We start from the raw sequence: 14,682 nt of genomic DNA, 5'->3' as shown, positions 1-14,682 counted from the left end.
CGCCAAAAGCCACTGGTAAATGTGTGTATGTCCCGGCAAAGGTATCGTGTCAGTGTGGAACTCAATTTGATGCTCATTGGCACCACGCCGGTGCTAATTGGTCGGGGTTTCATATCAAGATGTTGAGTCGAGATGATGAGCAACAGTTCCAGTCACGGTCCTCCAGCGAACGGGTAATCGTAGGTCAATAAGCTCGTGGAAGAACACTGCAATGTAGACTGTCAGCTCTCTCTTCTCTTGCAAGAGCCAACCACGACACTGATATCGTCCATTTTCCCTGGTACAGTCAGCACATGTCCATAGTAACTTTCAATGGCCGAAAATGGTCGACTCACCCCCCTCAATAGCTAATCCTTGGTAAACTGCCTTTTCCATATACGGACTCTCAGCAAAAGGATCCTGCGCAATGGCCAGAGCTGCTCTCAGCAGTTCCCGCGCCACGAACACCATCCGCTCATCGGCCAAAGCAGCCGGAGGCGCCCATTCGGAGTCCTCGTCTTCATCCCGTCCCTGTTCCCACTTCTTGACGCTTTCCACGGTGATGGTCAAGATCTCATGTTCCCAGAGATTATCAAGGACGCCGTCAGACAGGGCCAAAACGATATCATTCTCCTCCAACTCGACCTGTGCCAGTGCTGCGTCTTTCCGCGGGGTATCTATGCTATTAGTCCCCAGCTGCATGGGACAATCGAACCAATGCCATTGTTCCTGTGTCCGGAAGAGGACCTTCTCCTCGCTCGGACGGATAACGAGGACCTGGCAATCCCCTAGATTCGTCACGTAGAGGATCGGTTTGTGCTCGCCTGCGTCGTCGTGGGTCGAGTGTAAAAGCGCAGTTACTGACGTTGTTGTCCCGTACCACTCGCTCGGGGACGTTGTTGCTTCGACGGTTTCTTCGTAGGCACGTTGTAGATATTCGACCGGGTCGGGGGCGGTTGTGTCGTCGAGGTTTCGCTCAACTTCGAGGGCCCAGAAGTGTAATAAAAGTCGCGACCAAAGCCTATCCAGTGCATATAAGTCAGTAAAATGTACCGATTAGAATCTTGGGGATAAAGATGCTCACGCAGCATGACCTCGCGACCTAGTCGCCCAAGCCCCTACCCCATCATTCACCCCGAGAAAATTCTCACCAACCAACACGGCATCATCGCCATTATTCAACCCCCGGATGTGTTCCCCCCTGACGGATAATCTCTTATCCTGACTTTGGTTATGAGTGGTTAGGGGCTCGGAAAACGAGGACGACGGCGGGGACAAGAACGGTGGGGGGAACGGGCGCGGAGGCCGTTTGGCGCAAAGCGCATAGCCCGTCTCGAAGCAGAACGGTAATCTGTGGTGGGTATTATTCTGACTGGCAGAGGAAGTCGTGTTTGTGCTAGAGTCGATCTGGGTATGGTTCTCGGAACCGGGGGTGATGACGCCGTAGGAAGGCCAGGCGCGATACCACCGCACGGGAGTCTGTCGTCCATTCCACAGCGCCTTGATCCACCGGGGACTGCTGAATGATCTAGCCGTGATATTTTGCGTGGTGATGGTCGTCGTTGCGAGGTTATAACGCCGGACTATGACCGTGGATGAGGGAGTGGCAGGGGTAACGGCAGCCGCCACTTTTATGACCATGCCGAAGAGAAGTAACAAGCAAATGCACTCCCCAGCGGATGAATCGAGGAATAATTATCTGTCTCTTTCTTTCTTTAAGGTCGTAAAGTCATTTCTGCGCGACGAAACAGAAAAGGGCGGAGGAGTCATTGCATGATGATGACTACCGCGATGCGCCGAGTACAGCTGGCCTGCACGTCCACTGCCCATTCCAGACCTGTTATATCGGGTTTCTGAGAGGACAGGACGTTCTCTTGGCCTTCAGATCAGTCGAATCTCTGCACTTTCCAGTGGGTTAAGGTTTGCATGACATCAAATCGCCGGGCGCCATCCCGTGCTCGGTGTTCCTCGGTATGGTACGGTGCTATCCATATGCCCGGAGTTCGTTAAAGAGCACAACATAAATGAAAACAAACAAAAAATCGGAATAGGAATAGGAATAGGAATAAGAAAAGCCGTTGCTCGTCATTCCCTTGCGCTCTTTCCCGGAGGTATCACATCGAGAAGAATAGCATTGATTTGGACTCATAGTCTCTTGCTACCAAATATAGTCACCATCCATGGACGTGGAAGACAAAACCCTATGGCCATTCATCGACTGCTTTCTACCGGAAATGGTACATATCTGAGCTCTTAAACATTGACAGTCCATTTCTCTGCTATTGGAGTATTTACAGAGTGGTTGGAGCTCAGTGATATGGCAAGAGCCTCAGCCTTACGGTTCAAGTCCCACTGCAACAGCACAGACAGCTCTGGTTTGCTGAAACGCATAAACTGTTGCCTGACCTAAACTGCAACAAGGCTAGAGCCTTGTTCTGCTCTTCTTCAACTCAAACCGCCACGCCGTTTCTATAACTTCAACGTCTCCTAGACCAGAATGCAGACTATGCAACCATATACAATCGTACGTCAGTCTCCTAACTCTCAACCATACAGAAACTCACGTCAACAGCAGTCTTTCACAAGCATATAACTCACAATGCACTGGCAACACCGACGACTGATCGTCCTATCAATCTACCTGGTCTTCATCCTCATCTGGGCCGTGTGCTGGGTAGCTAATGCCCCATCCTCAACTCTACAAACTCGATATCCTTTACTTGCGAAATATTGCACAACCAGCTCCATCATTGTGCAAATACCCGGGGGACACAAATGAGAAAACACACTTGGCACAGAAACTGCTGCGTGCATCGGGTCCACTTCCCCTGATTGGCGCCTTACAGACTTCATTCAGCGTTGGCTAAACCACGGTGCTGATCAGACCCAGTGGAATGTGCTGTCGGGTGTAACGGATAGCGGTGTGGGTATGGAAGTTGGTGGACAATGTTTCGGTCCGTTATTTGCTTGATCTCGGTGCGTCGCCCGGAAGAGACTGGACTGATAGTCGAATGGGGAGATTATGTCGAGGTATTTGATCATCGGTACCTTTCAAATCATGTATATACGCCTTTCATCATGTTGATACGGTCCTGCTCGGGGGCAATTCTTCACACTGTGCCCCTATTTCGTCTCTAGGCATTTACATTCTCCGTGTCCACATTGGTCGGGAAAGCGAAGCTTTTGTTGGGCCCGCCATGTGTGGGTCAGCCCTATAGGGTCGGACATCTATGCTGTATTCGGTGAGGTCGGTAGAATGAATTACCGTTAGTCCAATTTACTCCCATCTTACTCCGTAGTCAAGTAAATCATGTGTTGAATTAGCCCTGTACTACCAGCACCCTAGTATCCAGTCAGAGCAAAACACAGTAAACATGATCGAATTCTCATTTCTCGTCACTCATTATATACAGAAAGCAAGAAACGCAAGGCATATGTCGCCCACCACCCTCCAACTCCCCTCAGAGATCCAGAAACACACAACACGGTAACTCACTCACTAGCCATGCACTCCTTCTGAATCTCCTCCTCGATAAGCTGAAGAGCGAGACCCAGCTCATCAACCATCTGTGAGTCCCCGGTATGACGACTAATCACCGCAAGACCGTCGAAGATAGCCTTAGCCAGACCACTACACCTGTCGCCCAGAGTCTGCGCACCCGGACCCCGACGACGCTTAGCAACCATAATCCGCATCATGCGCGGCGCACAAGGACACGGACGCTCGATGTTCATTGTGCAATCATGCGCACAATCGCAGGTCGACGGACACACGCACTTCCGCTCCTTGACAAAATCCAACAGACGTCGGCCGTTGTTCTCGCGGCGGATGTCACCAATGGACTTGCCCTCGAGCTTGGCGAGTGTGGCCTGGCGGTGGTCTAGGATGATCTGGCGCTCCCAGACGTCCGGGCGGATGGTGTCGGGGTTGATAAAGGGGAGGTCGGAGACGGGGATTTCGCCGGGAATGGGGGCCTTGGGCATGATGGCGAGGTATTTCTCAGAGAGAACGGCGAGGACCTCGGCGGCGGGCATGCGGTAGACGACGGAGAGACGGTGCCATTTCTGGCAGAAGGGGGAGAGCTCGTTGGAGACTTCGGCTAGGATGTGGCGGCGGTAACCGAGGACGTCGTCGAGGGAGAAGCCGCCGGTGGACATGCGGTTGGCGATGCGACGGATGAAGCCTTCCTGGCAGGCTTGGATGGTGTGTTTGTTGAGCTCGCTGCAGGTGCTGGGCGAGTCGAGTATTTCCTTGCACGACAGGAAGATCTTGTACATGTGGCTGGGTTCGGGCAGGACGATGGTGTCTTTAGCAGAGGCACGACGGATGTCGACGGTGAACGAAGAGCAGAGCTCGACGTTTGCCATTTCGGCGATGAGTCTTGCGTACACGGCGTAGTACAAGTTCTCGACCATTTCTTTCAGCTCGGCCAGAGAGACAGAACGCACGTAGTCTTCAGCACGCTTGATGTGGAAAAGGAAGCCCATGGGGAAGTCGTCAAGCTGTACCGTTAGCTTTCTACTTGCTATAGAGGGAGGACAGCTTACCTCAACGCCAAAGCTCACAAACGCAACATAGACAACCTTGGCAATGCCGTACACCTTGGAATAAACAGACATGATACTGCTGACCTTGTCCAGGCTATTCTCGTCACGGATCTCCTCCACCAACGCACCAGGCTGCTCCCAGTCAGGGTTGTCAATAGAGTAAGGACGGATACGACGCTCGACAGGAGACATCTATCCCATAAGTCAACCTTCCTTTCCATATACGAAGGAAATAAGTGTTGACTCACCAAAGCAGAAGCAAAAGAACTATCCGAACTATCAGACACTTCCTTTTGGTGCGCCATGGCTGCTTCTCTCTTTTTCGCTTCTTCTTCTTCTTCAAGCAGAGACTGCGAGTACATGTAAAAGCCGTCGGTGAGTTCGTTTATTTTAGTAGCAGGTTCGATAGGTCTTGGTGGTTCTTCTTCTTTCTCTCGAGAGTGACGCTTGGGGAAGAGTTTGGAGAAAGTGGTTTCCCAGAGATGGTTGGCGCGGGAATTTCTCATGGTGGGAGGGAGGTTTCCGTGGGTGTTAGGGTTAATGCCTGGGGTTGGAAGAGTTGATCGAGGAATGGTTATTGAAAGTGAGGGTTAGTGAGGTGTAAATGGCTTTGTCGATGGGAGCAGTATGGAAAATGAAAATGAGAAAGGAAATAGAGGGAAAAAGAAAGAGGGAAAAAAAACATAGAGAATAGGTTAGTATTGAAGAGAGCACAGTGATGAATGAAAGAGAATTCTTTTCCTATACCATGAAGAGTGAATGGTAGTATCATTCACAGCAAGATCAGAAGTACAGAGCAGTAGACGCATCTCTATAAGGGCTCAACATCCACAGCTGTATGCAGCCGAAGCTTAGGTATACAGAAGCAACATGGACATGGTATGGCGACTGAGGTTGATGCTGAGGTTTCGTTTCGATTTAATCTGGTGTAACAGCTTGGGAAAAGCAATGTATACTTGACATGCATCTGAATTACTCTACTTCCATTCTAGATTGTATCATAGCGTACCCAGGCAATAGCCAAGTTTTTAACCATGCCATGCTCGTTGTATTCTGTATCTATTCAGAGACTACGAAACATTGGATCGACCTCCAAAACAGAATCTGCGAACGGAGGATAATGCGGCAAAATAACCTCCGGAATACCCCAGATAGACTTGTTCGCTCTGTCAACATGCTTGGGTGATAAACACGCGCATTCGCTAAAAGAGAGGGACTATAGATCGTTAACGAAGATCGCAAATAAGTATACGCAAAGGAACAACCGACCTTCAAGCTCGTCAGCCCTCTTACCCATTCCAAACCAATATCACATATCTCATCCGGCAGTTTATCAAACTTCTCCACCGTTCTATCCAAGATCTGTTGACAGTTTTCCAACCAGAGAACCTCCAGTTGCGCACCAGGCGCATGCTCAGAGTCATCGTGCATACCCTCAGAGTCCGATCCCTCGTCGATACCTCCTAACCAGTCCAAAAATTCTGGTTGTGCGCCACTACACGTCCTCAACTTCAACGTCTTCAGATTAGGACTGTTCCGCACAAGCATCGACAGCTGCCATGGCGTGATGCCAGCCCGCTCCATGATAATGGTTTCCAGTCCTGTGATCTTGCCGCGGGGTTTATATTGAGGCCCGATCCCGATCAGTGCATTCCAAGCCGTACTCCCTGGTGCTGGTTGGAACCACATTGCCGGCTTCGTAAAACCATCGCGGATATGCGGGTGTTCGAAGCGCAGCGCGAGATGGCGCAGTGAGTCCTGGCAGTTTTGGCCTAAAGCCCGAGCACCTTGAGCGTCTAGGTCGTATGCCATGAATTCCAGCTCTGCAAGGGAGCTTCCATAGCGGTTGACGAATTGTGCGAAAACTTCGTTTTGGTTGCGGACCATTTGGCCCATTAAAAGATTGGGTCGGCTGCATCTCTGGAGTATTCTGAGACTGTCCTTGGCGTCATGTTTTTCGTGGAGCGATGATGAACTAGTTGAAGCAAAAGGAAGACGCGGTTGGATAATGTTGACGGTGTGCATGGAGGGTTGTGTCTCGGTGCTTTTGACGTCTCCTGACTCACTTATCTCATCTGGAGCTGCCCAGCCAGCTTGTAGGAAGGATACGACAGAGTGGATTCGCTTCTGGAATACAGCTAGTCGAAGATGCCGGACGCACAGGATATGGCGTTCATAGTTGTTGCGCGATGTTGCGCCGAAGGCGAGCAAGGACTTGAGAGGGAGGCGGGAGAGGATTATGAGAATTAGCTCTAGCGGCAGGGTACTGATTTTATCCATCGTCTTGCCAGTTCATGCGATCTCGTTTTATACTATCCCGATGATTTGCGGTTTCAACCTGGTGAACGCGTTAGTAGATCAAAAGCTCACCTCGTACAGGAGCTTAGTCTCTTCCAGTTATACTATCCCGATTTCTATATGATTCCGTGGTTTTGGGACTATGGTGGTGAAGCCAGCCAAATAAGGACCTTTGGGTTCTTTGTTTTGACCGCGGCATTCTTTCTGTAAGCATTTCGTGCCCTGTGCATTCTTCTTTGTTAGCTGAGCCATTCATGTCTCAAGATAACTTGTTTGCTTGTTCTCTTATTTGTTTTCTCTCAGAATTTGCAACTACCAAGTAGCACTGACCCCGGCGCCATATATAACAAACTTCGACCCTGGATCGGAGACTGGATACTATTTTGGATTGCATCACCTTAGTAGATTTATATCGAGGCACTTCCTGCGAACATTGAATCTCGTTGGCTAGTTGAATCGCTTCTATTTGTCATTTTTCGATCCTGGCGCCACGCAGTGCATTACTAGTACCTGCAAGCTGAACCCGGACCAGCAAACATCCCTGTCCGGAAAAAGTAAAAACGGTACCCGGTCTTGGGGAACCGGCATGAGGCGCATTGTGCGATCAATCGATATGCATCGATAGTTTCCATATCGCGCCCGAACCATGTTTGCTTGCCGCAGTCATCCCCCATTCGGAGTGGCTTTGACACGTGCGGAGTAGCAAGTCGTGCAAGAATATCCCATGGTGTCTTTGGAGCGCAGATGGCGTCCAGGAAAAAGGAAAGATAGCAGAAAGTCGTAATCCAGAAGGATACTGGAATGATCTCTTAAGCCCTAGATCTGTCCGGCTCTCCCTTCGTCTTCGGCTGTCGGCTAAATTGTTTCTTGCTAGTGTATTCCGTATGGAGGACGTATGTGACGATCTCGAAGACTATTAACATAGAGCCGATTCTGGTATCTCGGGTGCGCTTGTCAAATAAGCGTGTTGAGATGTCTGCTTGTTCCTGTTAGTTTGGTTGAACATGTGGATTTGCGTATCTGAACGCAGTCACCTATCCTTTTCATAGTAGACTCTGTCTGTCCTCCAAACTATTCTCGTCTACCTCATTTGTGATGTATCGAGCACGGCTGCAGCCATCAAATGCCATTGCCATTCTACGGCATGATGAAGATAAACGCCAAGAGCAACCTGTCCACTGCAATCGAACAGTCTTTCATGCAACTTTGAAGACAGAATCTTGAGCGAAAAGGAGAATCAGATGAAATCAAGAGACGTGCAAACAAGGAGAGCGAAGGAAATTGTATATGTTATGTCATCCCTAGTAGCCCATATTAGTGAATAAGGTCATGCCTTTCGACTTCTCACAACAATCCTCTCTCTTCTCCTAACCAGCTACCCGAGAAAGAGAGCTTATGGTGTGTTTCTTGGGTAAGTTCTGGCTCAGCCTATCAATGATTGTGTCGAGAAACTCACAACTTCCCAAGGCCGTTCTCGAACTCGATCTACGTCTCAACTTGTCTCTCAACCGTCGTTCAGTGTCCGCCTAATCTACCTCTCAGCCCATGGCTCAGTCCACCTCTCCAAACAAAATAAATCTGTCTCAACTTCCGAAAGAGTTACTCCAAATTATTGTGCAGTATATGGTCTCTCACCGCGAGATAAACCTTTTCTGTCAGACCAATGGCGAGATTTATAAGAAACTCATTGGCTACCTGTACTGGTACAACACGGAGTACTACCAGAGCGGCGTCTTGCAGTGGGGAGCCATACACAGCCGCGCTGATGTCGTGTGAGCTGCCGTTAGACATGGGGCGTATGTCAATACATGTGTAGGGATCTCTGGAGCCACCCTTCCCAAACGATACCACTACTTCTGCCCTCGTCTTCAGATGGAAATGCGGGACATGGTTCAGAATGGGGAGCAGTTTGTCCTTTTCAACGGAGATTCCACACCATTGCTTCTGGCGGCTGGGGGAGGATGTGAAGGTGCGGTCCAGGCTTTGCTTGAGGGCAGCGCGGATTATAGGCGAGCCGGGTCTATTGGTATGTTGCCGCTGCTAGGGGCCATGCTGGCGTGGTTGAAGTCTTCTTGCAGAAAGCGGACCTCACGACCGACGATCGCTCAGATGCACTAGAATCAGTGGCAGGTTATGGTCATGTTGAAGCTGTAGAAGTCTTGATTCGCCATGGCGCTGACCCCAATAGTCTAGCCGAGCATCCAGCTCTCATCAGCGCGGCAAGACGAGGCCATGTGGGCGTTATTCGGACGTGGTTGGATCATGGTGCTGACATCCGGATCAAATCCGACTCCCGACAAGAGTGCGCTTCTGCATGCCATTGAAAAAGACTTTCTTTGTGCTCGGCGTTTTCTCGAAGTTTCTATGTATACAGTGAACTAGAATATAAGCTTATGTCATAGCTGTCACGGGCTCGGAATAGAAGATAATAACGAACTGAATTCCTATCTAGACTATTGTAGCCATCAACGAGAATATCGAATCTGGGGAAGCAGAAGAAAAGGAAATCTATCTAGGCGATGAACGGTCTTTATAGGCATTTGTGTGGTGCGGCTTAAGCCCTTGTTTGCCCATATTGCTTGTATGGCATCGTTTGATATGTTGGCGCTGTTTGTCTGGCGTTGAGCCGTTGAGCCGTTGAGCCGTTGAGCCGTTGAGCCGTCACAATAGCTGCTCATACGTATCAGGCGACCGATGCCTATATTTAACTCCACACGATATTCTTTTTTATCCACAAACCCAAGAAACATGAAAATGATTCAGCTGTCCGGAGAGATACTCCTGTTGACTGCGGAGTGTCTGAAGTTGCAACGAGATGTTAACGCACTTTACCAAATTAATCGCTTTCTATACTACAAACTCGGTGAGCTTCTGTATAAATATAATGTGCGGTGCCATGGCAGTAGCGTACCCCAGTGGGCAGCCCTCCATGGCCGTTTGGGCGCCATGGAAGCCGCCACCAAACATGGTGCAGATGTGAACACCATGGCAGGGCTCTGTGGATTGACCATGCCAGGCAGTCTTGATCATTTTTGCCGCCATCTCCGGCTGGAACTCCAAGATGCAGATGTTCATACTGAGCAGTTAACCATGCGTGATGGGAGGGTCACGCTATTTATTCTGGTTGCTGGCGCAGGGTATCAAAATCTGGTCTTGTGTCTCCTTCAACATGGTGCGAATGTTGACCAGATTGGGGTTAAAGGGATGACTCCGTTGATGGTAGCAGCTCAGGGTGGCTACCCTGATGTGGTGGAGCTTCTGCTGCACAATGGTGCGAGCCCCGCACTCATTCGTGGCAGGTACATGACTGCCCTGGATTTAGCAGTGGCAGAAGGCTGTGTTTGTGTTGTGGACGTATTGCTTCGACATGGCGCGGATCCCAATCGACCAAGCCCATGTCCAGTCATAAGCAGGGCGGCATATGCAGGGTACATCGATGCGGCCCGGAAATTACTAGATCATGGCGTCGACATCCAAATCAAATCTCATGATGGTATCACGCCACTTTTGCACGCAATTCAAGCGAACCATTCAGATATAATTGACTTGCTGTTGCAGAGCGGTGAAGATATCGAGTGCCTTGGTGTTGGTGGTGTCACCCCACTGATGCATGCAGTATGGATGGGAAGTGTAAAGGCTTGTGAAAGGCTTATTGATCTTGGGGCCGATGCTAACGCGAAGGACAGTAATGGTCGCAGGCCACTCTGGTGGGCTCTTGAGAATCGAAATGAAAAGATTGCCAGCATGCTTTTAGAGAGCGCTGGGGGGAGAAGATGAGCGAGAAGGCGGTAAACTGAATGCCTGGATTTCTATCGGCCACAAATCTAAAGGGTATTTGGATCTAACAGCTTACCACAAGAATATCTCGAGCCCTAGCTCTGATTATCTTCTTTCCATTTCCAGCTGACCCGTATCCCATTAGTAACCATGGCGGTCCAGAGGGCAATTTTCGATCAATAAGGGCCGCCTAAACGACTACTTATGGCCGTTAATGAGCGCTGCTCGACAGCTGTTGATAAGGGACTTGAGGTCTGGCATCTGAGATGCCATCGATCTAGTAGGCTAAGATGTCTGCCTTTACTGCCTTGACCATGCTAGTCTGATTGATCGTGTGGATCAGGGTTTCAAATCATGCTGACCTGGTTCTCCTCTTGCTGGTCTGGAATATGCTATTCAATTTGAAGGCACAGCATAGTAAAGGACAGGAGATGTTGTCTGGCGCGGTTCGGCAGCTAAATTTTCAAATAGGGAAGAAAAGGACAAGAAATCCAGAAAGAATATCAAATAAAAGAGGGAAGAAATAACTAATGCATACGCTGATGTCATCTTTGCTAACCGTATTAGGAAACAGGCTCATGTATTCAACTCCCCGCAAAAACAGAAGTCGTCCGTCTCCCTTTTCTCATACGACGAAAAGACATCACTTTATGCCTAAGCTTACATCTGGTTCTTCACTAATTGCATTGAAAAAAAAAAATGAAAAAAAAAGGCCTCACCATATCTTGTTTCCTGATCTCGCGACGCCTCGGTAGACGTCTCCTTCGTGCTCATACTCTGCTTTAACAGCATTTCGACTTAAGGATGGGCTTACTTGAGCTGCCACGGGAGCTCCTACGCCTCATTGGAGACCACCTAGGCCAAGCTCACCTCAATTATCTCTGTCGTGTCAACAACTTTCTCTACAGTGCCCTCAACGGGTACCTTTACCGATACAACTCGTGGTATGGCAACAGCAGCGCCATCAGCGCTATCGAAGGAAACCATGTCGATGTAGCCAGAATGCTGCTAGATTGGGGTGCAGATATCTACTTCAAGGATGCCGGCGGAATGACGCCGTATATGTATGCGAAGCAAACCTTGAACATCGCCTTGATCGAGCTATTATTGGAGCCCAGAGACACTGGCCTGGATGGGGCGGATATTGAATATTGAGTATTACAAGAATGGTGTTTCTGTTCCCAAATCGGGATATATACACAAGAAATGATGCATGCAAGATTATGGAGGCACTGATACGGATATATACTTAGAAAGTATAGAATTAAGATGATAGAACTAGAGAAAGTCGGATTGTGTTGTCCTTTTAAAATTGAAATCCATCTGAATCCCCCCCACACCATCGGACCAAAGGCCGTACTAAGATAACTTCTACTCAAAAATTTCTCGTACAACCCGCACGGCTCCATTCGCACTCTCACTCCAGATCTCATGTCCAACACTAATCTGGTCATCCGGGTCATCAGCAATAACCAGATGAATCTCCCCGTCATCAGTCTCCAACTGTCTCAGGGGAAGTGGTTCCATTTCTTCGCCATTTACCGCCTCGTCGAGGACAAACTCGTCCTCCTCACCGGGGTCAAACTCCTCCGTACCGTTGAGATCTTGTCTGGATGGAGCGAACTTGCCATTCTTCAACTTGAACTGGCCGCCGTCATTTCGACACTTTGGCTTGGCGGCACAATATGAGCTGGGAAAACGATATTGTCAGTATTAAGGGGAAAGACTGAGGCTCGTCTTGTCTACGCACGCTCTTCTGTAATTCTTGATTGTAATACCGAACTTGTCGCCATTCTTGATCTTCCTATAGAAGCCGCGGAGCTGTCCTCCCTCACCTGCATCCATCAGTCTCTGCCTTTAAAACTCCAAAGAGCAAAGAGAGAACTCACTCCTATTCTCATTGATGTTAACACATCTCAGATGCGCATTCCTCCCGCCCTCCTTAACACTCGCAAACGGAAACTCATCACACGAATTGCCAAACTTCCCGAAGTTTAATTTCTTATTGTTGCAAGGGTTCCTGCTGCATCCAGAAGCTGTTCGACGTCCCGGTCTGGCCTTTGAGTTGCTATCGTAGGTGAACCTCCTGCGGCCCATGCGGCCGCATTTCGCGGCGTAGCAGTAGTTTTGGCATGTTCCGAGGCTTTTTGTGCAGTCCCAGGCGAAGTTGGCTGCCGTGACGCTGGAGACAAGGAAGAAGAGGGAGAAGATAGAGAAGAGCTTCATTTTAGAGATGCTAATTGGAGTGGATTGTTCTAGCTGGATGTTCTGTGAATACCATTGCTACGAGGGCATTCAATCGCGTCTTATATAGACATGGCCTCTTTTATTCAATACCTACTTGACCATCTTCTACTACGGCGTTCCGTGTAAGCTTACTTCTGGTACGAGCCCAAGAATCGAATCTGTTCGGCAGGACTTAGGGCAAGACAAGGATAGGATAGTCGCCCCGACTGCTTCGACAAATAGGAGAATATACAAAGCCCTAATGACTTCTTACATCCGAGATCTGTACCCCGGTAAGACCGTATATCGAGTAACATTAACATGTTTTGAGGCTTATGTATAAAACAAATATCGCAAGTCGTGGGACATTCGGTGAAACCAGAGTGTAACCGTTGGTGCTGATATCAGCCACGGTACTGCCATGTATAACAATGAATATAACCATGGATGCGCTTCAGCTATACCAGCAGTGTCGAAAAGATGAGATCATGTGATACAAGTCGCTACCATAACCTGTAAACTCAATCAGGTGACCAGTGAATACAGGGACACGACACTTTTTCGTCTCAACGAGTACACACATTCACCACCATAGGCAGCCGAATTTCTCCTTCTACAAAACCTGCCCACTGAATTCTACAACTCTCCCTCCTCCAACTCCCCGCTATCTGACAGTCAAGAAAACCGCTGTCCTACACGCGAAAAAACTGCAAAATGGGTGAACCACTCATCAGCGTCGTTTGTACGGCGAATATCCCGCCTGCTGTAAGGTTCACATGCCATACACCTCATTGAGATAGCACAAGCTGACAGCACTAGATCCTCTCCACAATCCTAACCAACACCTACGACAATGACCCCGACTGCGAGCCAGCTCTTATCCTCCTCTCCACGACCACAAAATCTGACTGGGAGGCCTACACCCTCGACTCCGCCACTCAGGTCCCAGTCACCGAGTCCTTTGTCTCGCCTTTCGTCGGAATGACCATGCAGAAAATTGCCGGATGTCTCCGTGCGAATGCCTCCGGTACCCTGGTTAGTGAGACGTACTTCTACGTTGCGGATGAGCGAACCGCTGAAGATCAGACGTTGCTGCTTGTGGAGGTTGAGGGGGAGGGTGTTGAGGGATTGCGAAGCGTGAGGGTTGCTGGGGAGTGTGCGAATCCGGATGGTGTTGCATTGACGGTTGGGACAATTGGTTTTGAAGAGATTGAGAGTTTGGTGGGAGATGATGGGGTTTATCATGGATGAAGCTGTTCCTTTGTTTATTTCTTTGCGTCGTGATTGCACTTTACGAGGCTATGATCCTTTACTTTTTATAGTTGTTGAAATGAGAACAGTCGTTGCAATCTGCCCCTACGTTTGGCATAAAATTATGGACAATATTTCTCGTGATAAGACATCCGATTATGTTGTGAGTTAATTCAAATTAAACTCAAACTCATGCTTTATCGAGTCTGTGGTGTTGGTCCACATGGTTCCCGCGGAGATTGCTGTCACCTGTCAGATGTGAGCTTATTGCAATCGAACAAAATACTGCAACGTCCCAAAATTTGCTTCTCGGCCAGTCACGTGCTTTGTGCCATGTAATAGCTCCCTTGATTGAGTAAATACAAAAGCTCTATACGCATATCAACACTTGAAATGATACCCAATCTGGTACAGTGTGCCTTGGGCCCACAGAGGACAAATAAAGCAGCTGGCACTTCACCATCTGGACAGAGCATGGCCTGATAAATGGTACTCTCGGCACTGCCCACCCCCAATGATCCCCCATTTGCTGTTCTTGTTACCTTTTGAGTCCTATACGGGACCTCCTTTCAAGAAAGAAACAGTGCCCATCTTGTCTCTATA

At 49.0% G+C, this 14,682-nt stretch overlaps 7 protein-coding genes across 7 annotated transcripts; 4 read left to right on the top strand and 3 right to left on the bottom strand.

The window, feature by feature from the left end:
- Positions 1-221: 221 nt before the first annotated feature.
- On the bottom strand, positions 222-1,620 carry ASPGLDRAFT_121576 (uncharacterized protein; the record flags this gene model as incomplete). Its single annotated transcript, XM_022540252.1, has 3 exons — positions 222-277; positions 336-1,000; positions 1,064-1,620. 3 exons carry the CDS (start codon positions 1,618-1,620, stop codon positions 222-224), a joined length of 1,278 nt encoding a protein of 425 aa, XP_022403421.1.
- Positions 1,621-3,356: 1,736 nt separating this feature from the next.
- On the bottom strand, positions 3,357-7,297 carry ASPGLDRAFT_72946 (uncharacterized protein). The gene is made up of 5 exons (XM_022549645.1): positions 5,797-7,297; positions 5,721-5,743; positions 4,776-5,028; positions 4,528-4,719; positions 3,357-4,482 (listed from the first exon to the last, which is right to left on the bottom strand). The coding sequence occupies exons 1-5, from the start codon at positions 6,805-6,807 to the stop codon at positions 3,472-3,474; spliced, it is 2,490 nt and encodes an 829-aa protein (XP_022403420.1). The 5' UTR covers positions 6,808-7,297; the 3' UTR covers positions 3,357-3,471.
- Positions 7,298-8,370: 1,073 nt separating this feature from the next.
- Positions 8,371-9,149, top strand: ASPGLDRAFT_23884 (ankyrin repeat domain-containing protein; the record flags this gene model as incomplete). The annotated part of the gene is made up of 3 exons (XM_022543340.1): positions 8,371-8,595; positions 8,698-8,851; positions 8,893-9,149. The coding sequence occupies 3 exons, from the start codon at positions 8,371-8,373 to the stop codon at positions 9,147-9,149; spliced, it is 636 nt and encodes a 211-aa protein (XP_022403419.1).
- Positions 9,150-9,915: 766 nt separating this feature from the next.
- On the top strand, positions 9,916-10,602 carry ASPGLDRAFT_121018 (ankyrin repeat domain-containing protein; the record flags this gene model as incomplete). Its single annotated transcript, XM_022540195.1, has 2 exons — positions 9,916-10,096; positions 10,283-10,602. 2 exons carry the CDS (start codon positions 9,916-9,918, stop codon positions 10,600-10,602), a joined length of 501 nt encoding a protein of 166 aa, XP_022403418.1.
- Positions 10,603-11,406: 804 nt separating this feature from the next.
- ASPGLDRAFT_33615 (uncharacterized protein) lies at positions 11,407-11,757 on the top strand (the record flags this gene model as incomplete). The annotated part of the gene is made up of 1 exon (XM_022544333.1): positions 11,407-11,757. The coding sequence occupies one exon, from the start codon at positions 11,407-11,409 to the stop codon at positions 11,755-11,757; it is 351 nt and encodes a 116-aa protein (XP_022403417.1).
- Positions 11,758-11,973: 216 nt separating this feature from the next.
- ASPGLDRAFT_121277 (uncharacterized protein) lies at positions 11,974-12,828 on the bottom strand (the record flags this gene model as incomplete). Its single annotated transcript, XM_022540222.1, has 3 exons — positions 11,974-12,292; positions 12,353-12,437; positions 12,492-12,828. 3 exons carry the CDS (start codon positions 12,826-12,828, stop codon positions 11,974-11,976), a joined length of 741 nt encoding a protein of 246 aa, XP_022403416.1.
- Positions 12,829-13,283: 455 nt separating this feature from the next.
- Positions 13,284-14,321, top strand: ASPGLDRAFT_56290 (uncharacterized protein). Its single transcript, XM_022548186.1, has 2 exons — positions 13,284-13,593; positions 13,648-14,321. The coding sequence occupies exons 1-2, from the start codon at positions 13,543-13,545 to the stop codon at positions 14,077-14,079; spliced, it is 483 nt and encodes a 160-aa protein (XP_022403415.1). The 5' UTR covers positions 13,284-13,542; the 3' UTR covers positions 14,080-14,321.
- Positions 14,322-14,682: the final 361 nt, after the last annotated feature.

The sequence above is a fragment of the Aspergillus glaucus genome (genome assembly GCF_001890805.1).
Source record: "Aspergillus glaucus CBS 516.65 unplaced genomic scaffold ASPGLscaffold_5, whole genome shotgun sequence".
In the NCBI taxonomy this organism is placed as follows: domain Eukaryota; kingdom Fungi; phylum Ascomycota; class Eurotiomycetes; order Eurotiales; family Aspergillaceae; genus Aspergillus; species Aspergillus glaucus.
Note: the sequence above shows the minus strand (reverse complement) of the source record. Positions and strands in the feature narration are given on the sequence as shown.

Bases quoted from the DNA above. Each gene is read 5' to 3' on its own strand.
- ASPGLDRAFT_72946 (XM_022549645.1), bottom strand. From the start codon at position 6,807: ATGGATAAAATCAGTACCCTGCCGCTAGAGCTAATTCTCATAATCCTC. The intron at 4,720-4,775 runs GTGAGTCAACAC...CTTATGGGATAG, and splicing joins GTTCTTTTGCTTCTGCTTTG to ATGTCTCCTGTCGAGCGTCG. The intron at 4,483-4,527 runs GTAAGCTGTCCT...CTAACGGTACAG, and splicing joins TTGTGAGCTTTGGCGTTGAG to CTTGACGACTTCCCCATGGG.
- ASPGLDRAFT_56290 (XM_022548186.1), top strand. From the start codon at position 13,543: ATGGGTGAACCACTCATCAGCGTCGTTTGTACGGCGAATATCCCGCCT. The intron at 13,594-13,647 runs GTAAGGTTCACA...TGACAGCACTAG, and splicing joins CGGCGAATATCCCGCCTGCT to ATCCTCTCCACAATCCTAAC.